This window comes from Talpa europaea, assembly GCF_964194135.1.
Source record: "Talpa europaea genome assembly, chromosome: 6".
NCBI lineage: Eukaryota > Metazoa > Chordata > Mammalia > Eulipotyphla > Talpidae > Talpa > Talpa europaea.
The window spans coordinates 131,180,245-131,198,313 of record NC_140072.1 but is presented as its reverse complement, the minus strand read 5'-3'; the positions used below and the strand labels follow the sequence as shown (position 1 = coordinate 131,198,313).

At 44.6% G+C, this 18,069-nt stretch overlaps 1 protein-coding gene across 11 annotated transcripts in view; it reads left to right on the top strand.

Moving 5' to 3' along the window:
• The window catches only part of DOCK9 (dedicator of cytokinesis 9), a gene marked incomplete at both ends in the record, with an annotated part of 234,149 nt that overhangs the window by 116,144 nt on the left and 99,936 nt on the right, over positions 1-18,069 (top strand). For all 11 annotated transcript variants that reach the window (XM_084234772.1, XM_084234762.1, XM_084234770.1 and 8 more), the window contains 5 exons: positions 5,588-5,677; positions 9,070-9,152; positions 10,781-10,850; positions 12,838-12,933; positions 13,859-13,993. In XM_084234772.1, coding sequence (XP_084090898.1) covers positions 5,588-5,677; positions 9,070-9,152; positions 10,781-10,850; positions 12,838-12,933; positions 13,859-13,993 — 474 coding nt within the window. The remainder of the gene's footprint in view (positions 1-5,587; positions 5,678-9,069; positions 9,153-10,780; positions 10,851-12,837; positions 12,934-13,858; positions 13,994-18,069) is intronic.

Sequence of the window (18,069 nt, the reverse complement as noted above, 5' to 3'; positions counted from 1 at the left end):
CCCTTGTCTTGGCCTAGGCTTCATTCATTTTCTTAATTATTAGTGAATTAAGCATGGACAGGCTTCAGGAAACTGCTGCTGTGAACTTGGATATGTCTGACTGCAATAGCTCACAGTGGTCTACCGCCAAGGCGTGATTATAGAGGGCTTGGGGGAGACCTGTACAGTTCCATCCCAGCCTCGCTGGGCACTGAGTCCTCTCCAAAGCCAGTCATCCGCTCGAGACCCAATGCCTCTGCTGTGCATTTGGAAAGTTCCGTCACCACAGTGCTCAGTAAACCCCAGCAATTCCCAGCGTTGACACTCTGGTCCAGAATATTTGCTGTAGACACAAATGCATCCACAGCATGTTGCCAACAGTTGCCAGAGGGACCTAACTCCACAGACACGTGAGGTGCCTGCAGTCTGGCTCAGGCCTAGAGACACAAGGTCCAGCAGATCCCTCCATCCACCTCCCCAGGAGGATCCACTGAGGTGTGCAGGGTCTGAAGATGACAAAGCCACACCCAGCAGATTCTTAAGTATGAACGAGTCCAAATCAATCACTCAATTTTGTTGCCATGAGCTCAGTGCAATGATTCTCTGTAGTCAGTTCTTGACCACACACATAGACATTAGCTGGCAAAAAAACGAATACGTGAAAACATGGGTAGGTAAATAGGTTGATGTCTTACCTAGTGCCCGTGACGCTGGCTGTTACTAACTTAGACAACAGGGTCTCTGCTCTGCTCACTTCATGTCAGTGTTTATCCACTTGGCTCGGGAACTGTCGACCGTGGAGTGCAGTAACAGTCAGCCCTGGGCTTGCTGGTTTGTGAGACAGCCGGGCCAGGCCCAAGGATACCTGCCGGGGAAAAACTCTTCCTGCGCCACCTGGCTTTGCTTTTGGCCATGGCCATGTCCGAGTTCCAACTCTCGCCCTACTCCAGGGCTGCCCATCTCCTGGCAGATCCAACTACCACTTGGCCAATACTTGTAAAGATCTGAAGGGATAGTTCTACTAAGTAAGCAAAAATGAACACACAAGCACGCACACAAGCACAGATGTACCCCACAGACTACAGAGGATGCCTGCCAAGCCGAGACCCACCCCTTCTGGGCCCAAAGACAGCTTCAAGTTGACCAGGCCCTGACCTGCCAGGTTTCTCTGTCTGGCAGGTGGTTGGCAGACGTTAGGGCCAGTCTTAGAGGTCAGACAGCAGGTGCCCAGGGAGTGTTCCTGCACCCCTTCTTTCTGCAGCCCCAAGCCCACTGACCTCTGGAAGCAGCCTAACCCCCCGCCTCTCACTCAGTCTGGGCTGGTGCACTGGCCTGGCCTCTCCTCTTTTGCTTAGGACACCCGGGCTGTCTTGTCCTGTTTCAAAGCCCGCGCTCCTTCTGGGCTGCCCTTGATGTTTGTTTTTCTGTCTGGGGGAGGACACGCTGGCCTGTGCTTCTTGGAACATCTGTGGCCCATCAGCACAGCTGGCTGGGGCACAGCCCACCCACTCTCTGGGATAGTGTCTGCAACTCATTGTTCACCGGGCCCAGGGGAGGGCTGGACCTTTTGTTTCAGTCTCTTCATTAAAATCCTATAACATAGGAAATTTTTAACAGCCAGTGGATATGCATGCTTCCCACCAGGCATAAAGAGGCTGGTTTTGTTATAGTTTAGCGCCCATCGTAAAATTAAAAAATCCAGTGTCACGTGAGCTCAGAGGCCTGGGAAAATAAAGGTGACATAAAAGCCGTTGTTAATACTTACACCTCTTTTTATTTAAGTCTAGATAGTGAATCTTTCCTTGTTTTAATCCAACAATTCCTTTCCTTAAAAAACAAAGTGGGGCAGTAGGATTACGCAGCAAAACAGACACAGTTTCCATCTTTTTTTTTTTTTTTTAAAGATTTATTGATTGATTGATTTATACATACAAGCACTGGGTACAGTCAGAAGTACGGGAGGGTGAGAGAATTCACCAGAGCCAGAGCAGGGAGCAGCGCAGGCAGAAGGACCGAAGTACACTGCTGAGGGGAGCAGCGGGGCGGCAGGAGAGGTCTGCGCGCCATGTGGGACCCTCCTCGGGTGGCCGGGGAGCAGCCAGGGATCGAACTGGCGCTGCAGAGGCTGCAGGCAGCTTGGCAACCCAGCGCTCAACCGCTGCGCCACCAGGGAGGCCCCAGTTTCCATCTTTTTTCTGGACGTGTTTTAGTTTCTCACAAAGCGACTCATAGCACTCAGTTAAGAAAACATTTGGGAGAGACTTAAAACTATGGAACTTTTAAAATACAAAGTGAACCTGGAGAGCCAAACAGGCTATTTCCTGGATGTGGAAAGTTAAACCTTTCACCCCACACCACACAGCTAAGGGGAGGCAGAGCTCAGGCGAGAACGGGGGTTTCCTGGCGCCTGATTCAAACCTCTTTCCAGGGTCTCTTCTCAAATTCTTCCTTAGGAAGTTGAGTTAAATCCCGTGCTTCTCCTTGTTTGTGGGTTGAAACATGAGCTTCTTAGCTCCCCGGATCAGTGGGTCAAGGAGCATTTTTCAGGCACTGGTGCGGGGAGACTGAGTCCTGGCCAGGTTGGGGTCCAGAACTTCACTAGGAGAAAAGGATTCCAAGGTGAAGCCTAAGAAACAGAGCCCAGCAGGCCCTCAGGATGGAGCAGTGGGGGAGGAAGCCAGGGCAGAGAGCACCAGGAAGTTCTACTGTTGGCCCAGGTGAGGACACCTGTCCTTCGGTCTGTCTGTCCCCTGCCCACCTGGGCTGAGCTTCCTGACTGGGCTTATGGCTGCTCAAGTGACCTTATAAGGAAGCAAAAGAAAGCAAACATTTTAAAATGAAAAAAAAAGGATTGCTGTGAAGTTTGTCATTCTAAACTAAGCTTGCAGATAGTTTGCTTTTTCTTTTTATATTTGGTTCTGGGGGCAATTGATTCCATTAAAATAAAAAAAGGTACCACACAGGTTGACCTGGGACTCCCAGGTCTTTGGGTCACTATAGAAACCCTTTGGTTGAGGACTTCACCCTTTTTTCTTCATGTTATCAGTCCCAAGCTATCCCTTTCAATCATTTCTAGAAGGTTTGGAATCTCCTGATAAGATTCCTGTCCATACTTGTCCAGGGTACTTAGGATTTCTCTCTGTCTTTTTACACATTTAACCCAAGTAATGGTACTGATCAAAAGGAATTTAGACTGTTACAGTAGCTAGACAAGAACTATATTTTTAATTTGTGTTTTTTGCTGTGAGGGTCCTATCCCACTGGTTGTGTGAGATGCTGGCTGTGTCAAGATTCAACTTGCAGATCTCATGGTGCTTCCTACTATAACAGCGTTTCTTCTCCCTATTGCAAATATAGAAATTTCCATTGTAGAAAGCTACTGAGCTGTCTTAGTTGAGTGGAAATAATTTATTTCCAAGCAAAAGAATGGGATTGATATTCTTTGACTGCCTACCATGATATTGACTTATAGAAAGGGACTCCAGACTCATCTTTTAACAGGAATATGATTTTAACTTAAAGAAAAGTAGAAAAGAATACCACAACCTTGAGGGAAAAAAAAGTTAAGCTGATTTTTGGAGAAGAGCTGTCATGTTTGTTGAGTATAAATCTCTTGATATTGATTTGGACTCTGTTATATGCCAGATAATAAAATACAGAAATTTAATGTAAATCGATTTGACTTATAGTATTACCTAGATGTCACTTTAATACATAAAATCTATGGAGAAATTAAAGTAGAGCATTCACTTATGGTATAGTTTTCACTTGTCAATTTTTATAATGGACCAGAGAACTTTTTGTAATAATAGAAAAAAAATATATATGCAGGTAATGGATGGCTATTGAGAGGTTCCTATTTATATCTCCATTGACTGTTTTACTCATTCATTCCTGAAACTTTTATTGAGTACTTAGCATAAAGATACAAGTAGGAAGACAGAGCTGCTGTCCTTAAAGGAATCCACAGTCTGGTAAGAGAAGGACATATGTTTGCATATGATCGGTCATAAACTCCGACCTAATATTCTGGTATTGACGAGTGATAGTAAACACCTGGATGATTGGTTTCATTATGTCCTGTGCTATCCTATCTGTGAAAAGTCAGGCCTCTCTTTAGTGATTAAAGTTGTTTTATTTTTAAAGCAAGAGCATAATAACACTGATTCATGAGAATAGAAAAGATCCGTTTCCTATTATTTTTTCTCACCTTAAAGGGTGTTTGGAAAAGTGTCAAATAATTAAACTTTCCTGAGTTCGTAATTCCATTGGGAAGACTTTGTAATAAATGTTCTTTCTTCCTTGTGCTGTGATGGGAAGTGGCTGGAAATGACCCTATTAATCCTATTTCTTGATATGAGCCATTTCAGAGAACTAAAAGTATGATTATTAGTTTCAGAAACTTTGATAGACCCAAATAGATCAAAATAAGGTTACAGGAAGTAGGGATATAGAATGCACCTTCTTTTTTTTTTTAAAGATTTATTTATTATGCATACAAGAACTGGGATGTAAGCCAGAGATGCTGTGGGTGAGAGGATTCACCAGAAAGAGTGGGGAGCAAAACAGGCAGATCTACTGAAATACACTGCTGAAGAAAGCAGCGGGTGAGGCAGGAGAGGTCTGCTGGGCCATGTGGGCTGCTCCCTGGCCAGCAGGGGATTGAACGTGGGGATCCCATGTGCTGCAGTGGCTGGCCATAGCTTGATAGCATTGTGTTTAACCCCTGCGCTACCAGGGAGGCCCTAGAATGCACCTTCTTTTAAGCACACGTAGTTTCATAAACAATTCCTCTTTACTGGTACACTTGCTTGGTAACAGTTTTGACGGTCTCTGCTGTAATCTATGTGTTGCTTTGCAGCTTGTTGAATAGATGCCATTCTTCCCTGCTTACTGGCACCTACCTGTGTTTGTCATGGGAGCAAGAGTGTGATCAGGGTCACCTGGTGTGGTATTCAAAAGAAGCCAGACTCAGCCTAAAAGCTAAAGGAATTAATAAGTCACCTTTGAAGGACAAGTACAGAATACTTGTTTTTAATAAGATAGAGGTGTATGACCTTGAAAAAAACCGATATTTTATGCATCTGTAAATGGGAAAAATAATATCTACTTTGTGAGGTTGGTGTATTAATTAATATGGAAACTTGCTTAAAACAGCTTAATTTTTAATAATTGCCCCAAATTATTAATTTCTCTGCTATCTAAATTTTGGAAATAGAGCTCACCCATGTCTCATGGATGTCTAGTATTTATCTACCTTTCTAGAAAGGCAACTTCTCAACAACCTGATTCTTAGTGATAAAGACATCTTTTTAACACACACAGACGTACACGTGTGCACACATGCACATGGGCAGTGAAGGCCAGTAAAGGCCTTCAGAAAGAGGCTCTGCCCTATCTGGGGAGCAGGAAGGCTCTTTGGAGGGAGGAGGGGTCACAGGGTCCCAGATCCCACAAGAGGCAGGAGCCATTGTCCTACGTGGCAACCGAAGCGGGAGAGGGGAAGCTGCACCTGCTGGTAAGACCGATGACCCTGGGTGGCGCTGATGGCCCGGGTGGCGCTGTGCCATCTTCCTTAACCAGTCCCTTCCTGTGCTTTCCTCCGCAGACGGCCATCCTGAGGAGGCAGGGCCGCTACAGATGCTCCACGGTCCCCGCGAAGGCTCAAGAGGAGGCGCAGAGCTTGTTTGTTACAGAGGTAATGTACCTTTTCTACAGCAATTTACATGTCATCTTAAAGTCATTTTTCTTGACTCGTCCCACCCCCTTCAATTTCAATGAAAGTGTCAGAGAGACAATTCCCTGTTAATGATGGAGTTAAATTATGGGGACTGTGGGACTTGGGCAGAAATGTCAGCAGGGATAGTTTCTGATGACAAGACATGAGTTCTGCAGAATTTATCTCATTGGGTTGGAATAAAGGGTAACTTGTATGAATGAACTCACTGGAAAGCTCTGGCAGAGGCTTCGTTATTGATGCTGTTTTGAATGGAGACACAGCACACGCATTTGTGTATTCATTGGCTTCGTTTATACGTGTGCACTTGGAAATTAGTTTCAAGACTGGGTCTATCCAGGAAGTGCCAGGTGATAATGAGCAGAGCCAGACTATCCCAATCAATGTCTGATTATTACTACTCTTGTCTGAACATGACAATTATCTTGAGGAGGAAAGAGAAATTATTGCATCTATGTTGCTTGTTTTTCTTCCACCTTGGAGATTCTTGTTTCTTCCTCCAGGTAGAAGGTAGGTATGAAGTAATGATATGTTTTAATTTTGTTCCTTGAAATGCTCCTTTATTTAGCAATAAAGTATTTTTATCTCCACTTTTCTGGCTGATATTTAGATGATTAGTATGCTCTTCAGTAACCTTGCTGGCTATGAGAAAGTTATGCTTTAATAAGTGAAAACCAATGAAAAGAACAAATTTTGTTTCCATTGAGATTTTTGAAAAATTGTATATGAATTTAAATTTTAAAAATTTGGTTCTCTCACTTTCCTGAAATGATTACTTCTTGTCTTACCTCCCTTGCAATGATATTACATTGTAAAATTAATTCCAAACAAATACAGCCAGTTGTGCTTATAGATTATTAAATTGTTATTCTAAAGGAAGATGCAGGCAACCCCCCACCCCCCCAAAAAAAATCTGTTTTTGTGAATGGAGTTACGTTGCAGCATAACCACGCCCCTTCACCTGTGTGTTACCTGTGGCCACTTTCACGTGACAAGTCAGGGCTGCGTAGCTGCAACAGCTGCAACAGTAGCCTCTCCCTCAAAGCTGGGGATATTTACTATTTGGCGTTTTGCTGAAAAATGTGCAAACTCCTATTTTAAAGCACAAGCAAAGTTATTAATTAGTAATTCAAGTCTCCCAATTGATTAAAAATTGTGGGTTTTTGAGGGCCAGCTTTCCATGAAGTTCTTAAATCACTGCAGGTTGTGCAATCAGTTTCATCCTACGATGCCTGAGCCAGCAGAGCCAAACCTCTTGGGACCTTTCCACTAGGGTGGAGCGGACCAGCACTTCCTCTCTATCCTCTGGTCCAGAGGAGAATGACCTAATGCTTTGAAAAAACAACAACTTCAGAAACTTTTCAGTTTAACTTCAAAATATTATTGAATTTCAGAAGATAGAAAGGTCAGACATGAAATCAGCCAGTGAGGTCCCTGACTTTTTGGAGCTACAGCTCTCTAGCTACAGATTTCCGATGAATCCATGATCTCCCAGGCTTTCTGCCCCCCTGAGGGTGAGGGTGGCTTGCCTCATTCTGCGCTTCTGCCTTGGGATTTAGCTGGTGCCATGTGAACCTTTAGCGGTAGCTTATTAAAGCACTGAATCTGGATTCTGAACTGGCTATGTTTTTTTTTTCTTTTTTGAAGTTCTTTATTTAAAATATTTAAAAGTTATAATTTTCTTTCTAACCCATTTTGCCAAAGATATTAAAAATCTGAGTATTTGGGTGTTCTATTCATAAATGCACTGATTATATATGTCCCTGCTTATTTATTTTTTTAATGGGGCAGGTACATTTTATACATCAGAGTGGTTGTAACTTCAGGCAAGAAACTGGTGGCACCGCTTTAGTTGCAGGGTTTGGTGAAGGAACACCAGAGCTGCTGCTGTTTCTGATTTGGCTTCAGAACAAAGACAATAGGGCCATGTCCACAAGAGTGAGTCACGCGCACTCAGACTTGACTTAGCTGAGCTAATAGACCAGGGACAATAGTGGGAGAATCCAAACCTACAGATAATTTTGAAATCATGCTGGTTTTGGAATGTAATTTTGAATGAGGCTGTCTGGTGTTCTAATTGTAAAAAAGATGTTGTGGAAAAACTTTTACAGCAACTGGAAGAATAAGACTGTTTACAATAATTGGTAACTGCATAGCAAAGAAATTGAAAATTGTGCAGCTTCCACCTCTTTCTTTGCTCTTATCCCTTCGCTATTTATTATTTCACTTCTAGAATATAACATAAAAACCTTGCACTGCCTTCCCTTTATAACCTGGCCAGTTAAGTGCTTATCTTAGAGCCTGGCAGGAAGGAAGCACTTACTGGTGTTGCTGTAATTATGTTTGTGACTTCAAGGATGGAGAGGTGCTAGTCCTGGGCTGGGCTATGAAATAGGTTAAAAGGCTGGCAGGTAAACGTTGACCTGAAGTGAGCAGATCAGAGACTGTTCTTGAAGATAGTAACAGCCAGAGTGAAGGGCACGAGGTGGGACATCAGCGTATTTATCTACCCATGTTTTCACACATTAATTTTTTGAGTGATGTCTACCATCGTGTGATCTAGAACTGATTATACAGAGAATCATTGACCTAAACTCCTGGTAATGAAATCAAAGGCTTCATGTACTGATTTAGACTCATTCACATTTGAGAATCTGATGGATGTGGGCCTGTGATGCTCCATGCACCGCTTGGAGGGGCCCCAGGAGCACATCCCGGGCAGAATGGAGGGCTGCAGGCTGGGCCTTGAGACTGTCAGGTGGAGAGGTGGCTGAATGCAGCTCAGCACAGCACCCCTGGTGTGGGCCCCCCTGCTCAGTGCCTCCTGTTCACTGTGTACGTGCACCCCTGGAGAGAGGTGCTGGTGCCTCTGAGAATTGGAATATAAATGTTCCTTCCGCATCACCTCACTCTGTGCCTTAGAAATGGAATGAACATGTGAGGGCAGATTAATTTCAGCTAACAGAGCAAGTTGCGATCTGAGTGAACAGCCCTGAAGGGTCTTCTGGTTCACACTTGCCATTCACTTTCATGTTCTAGTAAAAACCGCATGCCTCCCTAAGACAAAGTGCTTTTAAGTCAGAAATAGCACATTGTGTAAAATCTGTTCTCAGATCGAGAATGATAGAAACTTGAAGAGCTTCTTCTCCCAAGGGGGGTATTTCAGTGGTTCTTAAGTTTCACAGGGATGTCTGGTGCTGGAATTTCAGACATGGGTGGGTTGGAGAGAGAAATGTTTTTGATGTTTGTGTGGTTGTGCCTTCTTGAACCCAAATGTTCCCTTAAAGTCTTCACGATTCATTTTTCTTTTCCTCTTCTACCCTCTGTTTTTTTCAATCCCCTCCCCCTCATAGTGCATCAAAACCTACAACTCTGACTGGCATCTTGTCAACTACAAATATGAAGATTATTCAGAGGAATTTCGCCAGCTTCCCAAGTGAGTAAATGGTCAGACCACACAAGGCGGGCACATACAGGGGAAATTCCTTGTTCTTGAAATACTTAAGGAGCCAAATAACTGCATTTGCAGCCAGAGTAACTGGAAGACAGGCTGTGGATGGCTGCGGTATGTGGGTACTGGCTGCTTAGAGGGCGTTTGACAATCCAACCTGGCCTATGTGGGGGGTGGGTGGGCGGGGTCGGTCAGTGGTATAAACACATGGCTGGTTTGATTATGCCCAGTGCATCTTTTCAGGGCACCATTGCAAAAACCCAAACAGGTGAGTTTTTTTTTTCAGTGAGAAATAGAAAACTAAGAAAATGCAGGTGCACTGAACTATGCGAGTGTGTTTTGCCTTAAAAATAACATCTTGAGCAGTCCGAAGGAATCAATTTTATGTTGAAAATGTAAATCAGAGAACATGCATTTTCCCCCAGCGAAGGTCTTTACCGCTGTTGAAGTATTAAGCCGTGCTGGAAAACCACAGAAGCAAGTGCGCTTAGCCTGATTCGCGGTGGTAACGTGAGCCAGGACCAGGTAGATCTGACCCGGAGATCTCTCATTAAACCGTGCGTCCTGAGATGATGGTGTTGGCACATCGAGAGTTGGTTATGAAAATCGGAAGCAAATGACAGTGCTTCCAAAGTAACTCTCGCCTAGTGGAAATTTGACTTGAGACTCTGGGTATGATCTCGTGCTGGCTGCGGCTCCACGTTTGGAACTATTCACTCTATTCTCAGAGGACCGGGCTGTTTGTTTCTGCTGTTTGTGTGGTTCCGCCACGCCTCAGGAGTGTTCAGCCAGCTTCCCCGTCGCCTCTTTTTAAACCTCAGCCGAGAACACACCCTTCCAGGATTATCTTCTCCAGATGGGTTGCTCTCCAGTTCTGCATTCACCCAGTACCCCCCTGGGCATTTTTGAATTCTCCCCATGGGATCAAATTAGCTCGGCTTCACTGAGAGCCTCCTTCAGGCTATTCTCGAGGCTGCAAGGAACAGGCTGAGGTGAAGGGCGCTCGATGTACAACACGCCGTTACTGCTGGTTTGGTCATTAAAAAGAGTTTTCATTTATGATGAGAATAAAAGGGGAAATGAAGAACTTTCTCGGTGAGGCCTCAGTTTCTTCATCTACTAAATGGTCTTAACAATGGTCCCCACCCTACGAAGGAGCACAGGGCACCACACAGGCGAGGCCCGTATCACCGAGCCCAGCACATAATAGCTGTTTAAGAAACGCTGGTGCAAGTGCGGCTGTGTCGAAGTTGCTGATGCCATCACTGGCACATCTGGCTCCAGTCCATTAAGATGCTTTGGTCCCATTTTCCCTATTCTCTCATAAACTTAACATTAAAGGTTATTCCGCCCGAGTCTTGGTGGTCCATAAACACTCCCATTTTAATGGACCTGATTCCCAACAAGACACGCCACCTCTTCTTCCTAGCTTTTGGAGGCTCTCTGACTAAGGCCCGTCTGCTTTGACAAATAAGTCTGGGATTGTTCTTTACCTAGTGGCCCACCTTTTGGCTTGTTAAATGCTGTTTCTCTGATGGGGGAAGAAATGTACTGTCTCTTCAGGGGATATTAACTAGGTAATTATAAAAGGAGTTTCTTTCTTCTTTTTAAAGCAAAGTGGTCAAGTTGGATAAACTTCCAGTTCATGTCTATGAAGTGGATGAGGAGGTCGACAAAGACGAGGTAGGACCCCGGCTCCCGGTTGAAAAATTGATTTATTTTGCAGGCGTGGAAGAGTAATTAGAAAATGATCAACATGTAACTGAACCAAGAATTGGATGTTCCTTGAAACAGAGCAAGAATTTTGAAAGGACTATTGTTTGAATGCTTGCAGTGAGGTCTCTGTTTCAACTTGACTATTGAGCATGGCATGTTCTGGGCCTGTTTATTTGTTCTGAGAGCATTTTCAAAGGCCAGGATAAGATTTGGCTAGTGTTAGAAGAGATCAAGATTACTTAGACCTTCAGTTTAGGAAGTTTTATTTTTTTAAGATTTATTTATTTATGCATACAAGAACTGGGGTACAGGCCAGAGGTGTGGGCAGTTAGAGAATTCACCAGAGACAGAGTGGGGAACAGAACAGGCAGACTGACTGAAAAACACTGCTGAGGGGAGCAGCAGGGAGACAGGAGAGGTCTGCTGCGCCATGTGGGTCAGCTCCCTGGCCAGGGATCGAACTCAAATTGCAGAGACTGAGGACCGCTTCAAAGTGCTGTGCTTAACCCCTTGCACCACCAGGGAGGCCCCAGTTTAGGAAGTTTTTCAACAGGATATCTTGAAACAAACTGGCAACCAGTAGATTTTAGATGACTTTCTCCAGTGAGGGCTTCAAAGAAGCATATTGTACCCTGATTTGAACATGTTCAGGCCTCAACAACCGGAGAGATGATTATGTCTAGAGATGTGGGTGAAGAGAACAGGGCATTAAAGTGAACCCTTCACTGAGCAAGGCGGACCTAATGAAAAGTTAGTGCCCCTTCCCTGTAGTTCTCATATCTCTCCTACTCAGCTCTGTGAGCTCTGTGGGCGCCACTGTGAGTTCAGGGATTTTATTTCTAATTCCCTCCCCCCAAATTGTCAGCTAAATTATAACTGCAGGAACGTGTGAGTGCTCATCATGTCCCCAATAGCAAATTATTTTAGAAACCACTTTTAAAGAAATTCTGGGAAGAGCAAGTGGCCATTCAAAATGAGAAACAAGATATTAAGAACTTGATGCTGATGAATAGTAAAAAGAGGACCGTTTGGAATCTTGCATGGAAAGACACAATGAAGTGTAAAATCCTTACTGATTAATAGTAATAATATATCCCATTATTAATATTACGATGGTCTAAAGCAGAGCATAAGTGGCTCTTTCCACACTGCTCTGCTTGATCACCAAGCTGAGAGTTGTAATTAGAGGCTAACCCATGAGCTGGTCACTTCCCCGCTGTCTGGCCCTCCCTCCCCACTGTACCTACTAAAATGTACATGGGGCACAGCCTTCAGGATGCAAAGAATCACAGGGACTAGTCTTGGGGCATGGGGAGGGCATGCTGGGTTGTGCATTTGCGTGTATATATCTCATCTGTCTGTTTATTATTACCTATAGAATTATATTCCCTAATTTTACCAGCATCTGGCACCTTCATGACGTCTCCTTAAGCCCAGATGAGGTCAGAACTTCATCTCTTTACTGCCTGTTTTACTTGTCCTGTCTCACTCTTGTTGCTCCTGTCTCTCTTTCCAGCATTTTCTCTCCTCTCTCTCTTGCCTTCCACTTCCTTCCTTTCTTTAGTCACCTCTCCCTGAACCAAGCCTCTGGGAAGTTTTCCAGGAATTTGCTTTTGTCCCTCCAACTAGAGATGGGAGTGTAATTTGAAAACATTTTTCCTGAAACCAGGCGAGACCTTACAGCTTGAGTGGGCAGTTGCGGTATGTGTGCTGTGTGGCTCATTAAACACTTGAAAACAAAGAGCTGGGCTGGAACCAGCTTTCATTTTAATGGAGAAGCATTTTCAGAGAATTAGGCTGCTGCTGTCTTTGATTCTTGAGTGGACTCTAAATTGGCTCGTGGGTGTGAGGGTCAGGTGGCGACATTGACCCCGGAGGAGTGATTTTCCTATTGACCAAGCTCATAGCACACAGCCTGGGTCAGCCATAACCGCCGTGTTTCTTTCTCTCCCAGGATGCTGCATCCCTGGGCTCGCAGAAGGGCGGCATCACGAAGCATGGGTGGCTTTACAAAGGCAACATGAACAGCGCAATAAGCGTGACCATGAGGGTAAGAGTCCAGCGCCCTGCTTTTGCCTCTCCTAACCCCTGTTGCTATAGCTCTTGAGACTAAAGTTCAGGAGGAGTAGGCATGCTGTTTTCCTGACAAAGGTGACTTTGTCTGGTTAAGCCATCTCCCTGGTCTTGCCTGGCCGAGGGTACGGCTCCTTCCACCCATGTGCCCTCTTCACCCTCTGGCCATGCACCAGCAAGCCCAGATTACCGCGGGCTGGTGTGAAGGTGTAGTCACCGGTGCAGCTCGTCCCTGTATCACCTGCAGAGGGGGTGCTTGTTCCCTAGGGGCTGAACTGCAGTACTTTCGTGGAGGTTGATGACACAGTCGAGTGAAAAAAAAATGAGAACCAACAGGACAGTGATTGCATTGGGAGAGGGTGCAAGGAGATTAGTAAAGCCAGTAGCAAGGGCTCTGCAGGAGCAGAGAAGTAGGAGCGACCATGATAAAGAGGACAGAAACAGCATGGAGGAGAGGCTGATGAGCAGGAGGGAAGCCCTGCATCAGGGGAAAGACAGCATCGTGGTGTGCTGGAAATGACTCCAAGTCACCCGGGTTGGGGTGCTGCTCCTCTGCCGTGTGAGCAGGAAACACCAGGGTGTGAGCAACTTTCCTTCCCTCTGTGCTGCAGCCCTAATTGGTGCTCCTGGCATTGCTTCGGTTGGTTACATAAAATCTCAAATTCTCTGGGCGAGCTAAAGGGCTGGTAGGTGGGAAGAGACCCAGCTCTTCAGAATTGAGATTTGGGCGATGATAAGGAGGGTGGCATCTCCTTCACCTACTTACCTGGCGTTGGCCAGGGCGCAACTTGCTTTGGGGGGCACTGAAATGGTTTGTGCTTGTGTTCGGTCGTGAGTTATCCATAGAGGTCGTGACTCTCTTCCTGCTGTAATGAAAGCTGTTGTGTGTGTTTTTCTCCCAGTCGTTTAAAAGACGGTTCTTCCACCTCATACAACTTGGTGATGGATCCTACAATTTGAATTTTTACAAAGATGAAAAGATCTCCAAGGAGCCGAAAGGATCAATATTTCTGGATTCCTGTATGGGTGTGGTTCAGGTAAACATGAGTTTTATCATCAAGTTTTCTAATCTATGAAAGCACTGCCTGAGAATCAGCAGATTTAAGCAAACATGTCCAAAAATGAGAATATTTAACTTTAAAAATGAGCAAAGTCTTGTCTTTTATCATTTTAGAAGGTGGCAGGTGGGTGGTAGATGAAGAATTGTGTTGGGTGGGCACGAGGCTCTTTGTGAGTCCGTGGTTCACAAGCTGGCTCAGCCGCTTCCCAGCTATAGGATCTAGGGTAGACTTACCTGAAGTTTCTTTTCTTTTTTTTTTTTTTTAAGATTTATTTATTTATTTATACAAGCACTGGGTACAGTCAGAAGTGCGGGAGGGTGAGAGAATTCACCAGAGCCAGAGCGGGGAGCAGAACAGGCAGACTGACAAAGTACACTGCTGAGGGGAGCAGTGGGCGTGGCAGGAGAGGTCTGCGAGCCATGTGGGACCCTCACCGGTGGCTGGGCATCGAACCAGTGCTGCAGAGGCTGCGGGCAGCTATACAGTCCAGCGCCCAGCCGCTGCGCCACCAGGGGAGGCCCTGAAGTTTCTTAATGTATAAAATTTGGGTGATGCTGATGTGTCCTCAGTTGGGTAAATGAGAGGATTGGGTGTGTTGAACTTGGAACAATTTGGGACACTTCTTAGCTTCTCAGTGATTTTTGCTGTTAGTCACCATCACTGGACTGTACAGAGTAGTGTTTGGTCTTGAGATCGCAGCTCAGAGCCAGCCTGAGCTCACATCCCTGCCCTCCCCGCCACTTGTCAGCTCTGCGACCTTGGAGGTCCTCTGGAGCCTGTCTGCGCCTCTATTTCCTCATTGGTTAAATAGGGAAAGTGACAATCCCAGATTTGGCTACTGAGAGGACTAATCAATGCATGTAATGAACTTGCAGCCACATGGGAAGCAATCAGCTAATTTTATACACTTGTTATAGCGCTGCTGTTGTGTGGAGTTATTCTTAAAAATTATTTTTAATTATGCATAATACATGAATTATTCATATTATTAAAAATCAGTCAATACAGGTAAACTGAAAGTCCCTGTTGGCCCCCATGTCTCCCTTTCCCAGAGAGCTGTCAACCCCAGCGTGGGGGCAGCTTTCATACCTTCACAGACTTGTCTTAGAAAACAGATCACCAGTTTCCCCACCTCTCTGTCCATCCATCCACCCATCTGTGCATCCATCCATCCACCCACCCACTCACCCACTTATCTACTTCTCTGCCATTTTCCAGGAAGATCTAGGGCGGCACCTTGCAAGGACACATAAAACGCAGGACAGGATACAGTTAACGTGAATCTGAAAGCAGAAAGGTGGATAAGGAATCTGGGCAGGGAGGAGACGAGGTAAAATCCAGCTGAGAAAAAGCATATGTCTGCAAACCTCACACCTGCTCCAGTTGGCCCACACACTGGACACTGTGCAGAGACCCACTCCATCTCACAGTGCACAGCACACACTGGAACAAACAATCCAATTAGTCAGAAGCTGCCCCAGAATCCCAGAATGAAGACCATTCAGGCGTTCTTCTGGGGGCCTCATAGAGACGGCCCTGTGTGATTAATGAAGAGTCTCCTTGACGACCATGCACAGTCGATGCAGTCACCATTAACAGCATTCGCTCTTACAGTGACCCAATGTTGGCTCATGGCACGAACCCCGAGCTTGGCTCCACTGGAAAGGTTGTTCCTTGGGGCCAGCATGTGAAAGTTAGAGACACAGCGTTCTGGTTTGACCCTCAGATGTAGTATTTATATGTCCACATGCTTGCTGGAAATTAAATTGCAGGTCCATCCAAGCAATCCATTCATCTTGATTCCACATCAAGCAGTGCGCAAAGGCATCGTTAGAAGAATATTCCATGTGTACTTGGCATCATCCATCCTCACCCATCCCACTCCACTCATAGGTCATTTTCAACTTTTCACTGTATTGGGTGGGGCTTTCCTACACGTAGTGAGAGAAGAGTGTTCACCCTTCTTCATCAGCGGTGGACATGCTGTGATGTTAGATAACATTATGGCTCCTGTAACCCATTGCTTCTCAGCATCTTTGAAGATGCCCTTTGCCTTCCTCCTATTTCTAGGATCCTGTGTTTCTCATTTTGCTTCTTTTTAAGAAGCCCATCCTCTAGTGCTTACCAAGAAATCTTGCATAAAATGCTCATTTTTTGAGAGTTACCATAGCAGCATGTATTTTTATTTTTTGCATGGATACTTGATCGATAGTTTGGCTGGATATAGAAATTCAAGGTGAAATTTACCAGAATTTGAAGACATTTCAGCATTTTCTAGATGTCGGTACAATCTTGGGATCTGATATTATGCTTATATCCTGTTCCTCTCTTTATCTTCAGTGATCTGAAATTTAGGTTATTGAGCCTTGATTTTGATTTTTTTGGGTAAACTTTATACACACCACACACACACACACACACACATCATGAATGTATAACTGAATTTTTACTAAGTTTGGATCTCTTTTTATCTCTTGTGCTGAGATCTGTTTTCTCTCTGGAAATTCTGCCCTGCGTATTCTAGCCACATGGGTCAGGGAGACTGTAGTACTTTGTTTGGGTTCCCCTTCCCTGGGCCACAGGTCAGAACTAGCCTCTAGGTGGGAAGCTAAGGTGATGGTAGACTCATTTATTCCTTGCTATTGAGGATCACAGACCTCCCCCCCTCTTTTTTCAACTCTTGCCTAGCTTTCTAGTAGTTATGCTTGGAGAGTAAGTCCAGACCTTGTTACTCCAAAGCAGTGGAGGATGGGGCTCCAAGCTCAGATGCCTGCAGGGGCCAAGCAGGCCCCAGATAAAAGAGGATGCTGGGGAGTTTGGGGACCATGACAAACTCAAGCCCAGGTGGCTCAGTTTGAAGGAAGCAGCAGCTGCTCTCAGCTGTCACTGGTGCTGCAAGATCATCATCTGGTTTTTCAAAACAAACAAAAAGATACACAACATTTAGTTAAATCTTGGTACTTTAAATTATTGTAATGAATTCTAAAACAAATGAAAATCACTGCACAGGGCTCCCCCTCCCCCTTTTCAGAACACAGGAGAATATGATTGGGCCCTAGATCAAGATGATGCCACTACTTGGTATTCACCGAAAATTATTTTGCTTCCAGAGCTGATTTGCCTGTAGCTGTCTCTCAGCTAGCAGCCCAGTCTCAGCTGAAAGCTGCAGCTGTAGGAAACACATTATCTCAAAGGCTGCTTTACTGACAGCATGAAGTAAGGAGGGCCCAGGTGAATTGTCCATGACAGTGTGTTGACTTCCTGGGTGGGGTTCCCAAGTAAGAGATTCATTTGTACTATTAAGGTGGGAGAACTTTTGAGTTACCTTTTAGTTGAATTTTCTGGCATTGGCTTTAAAAAAGTGTCTAAAGCAAAACTAAAATATGTTTGGCAACCTCATTTGGAAAGTAGGAAGTAATTACTCTTGTTTTTATAACAGTCTTCAGGATAGTGTAGCTGATGATAAGTACAGCGTCCCTTTCCCACGGTACATTTTAGGTGCATTTTAGAATCTAAAGTTCTGACGTCAATGGGTGTCTTCTTTCAGGTTCTTTTTGCAGATGTGGCTGGTGGTATTTTGTTTTTAGTGAATTTACTTCAGACTTCAAAATTTCGAGTAATTCACCTTTATCTGTATCTGTTTGTAAGCTAAGTTCTAAATGTTGCAGCTTAAGTGTTTTGGTGTTGTTTTTTTTTTTCTTTTAAATGTTGGTTTTGAACATTGTGGAAAAATAAAGTTGATTAATGAGGTGAATTTAAAGAAATGCCTAAACTAAAATTTTAAAGTAGACCTGAAATAAATTCAGTTTTGCAGCTTAAGCCCTAATAGTTTGTTAGAATTCATGAGGCTTTACTTACATTCACCTTGCAGGTCAGGAGCTGGAGGCTCAGAAAGAAGAATAACTTAGAATCAAGGTCTACTAGCCTTCCCTGCACACAGATGCTTTTAGCTTTTTATGTTCATGATCTTGAGTATATGAGGAGTGGGGAGGAAATACTTTTCATTCCCAACCTTTGCTGCCTCCTCTATTCTGCTGTGGCCCTGTGGTGGG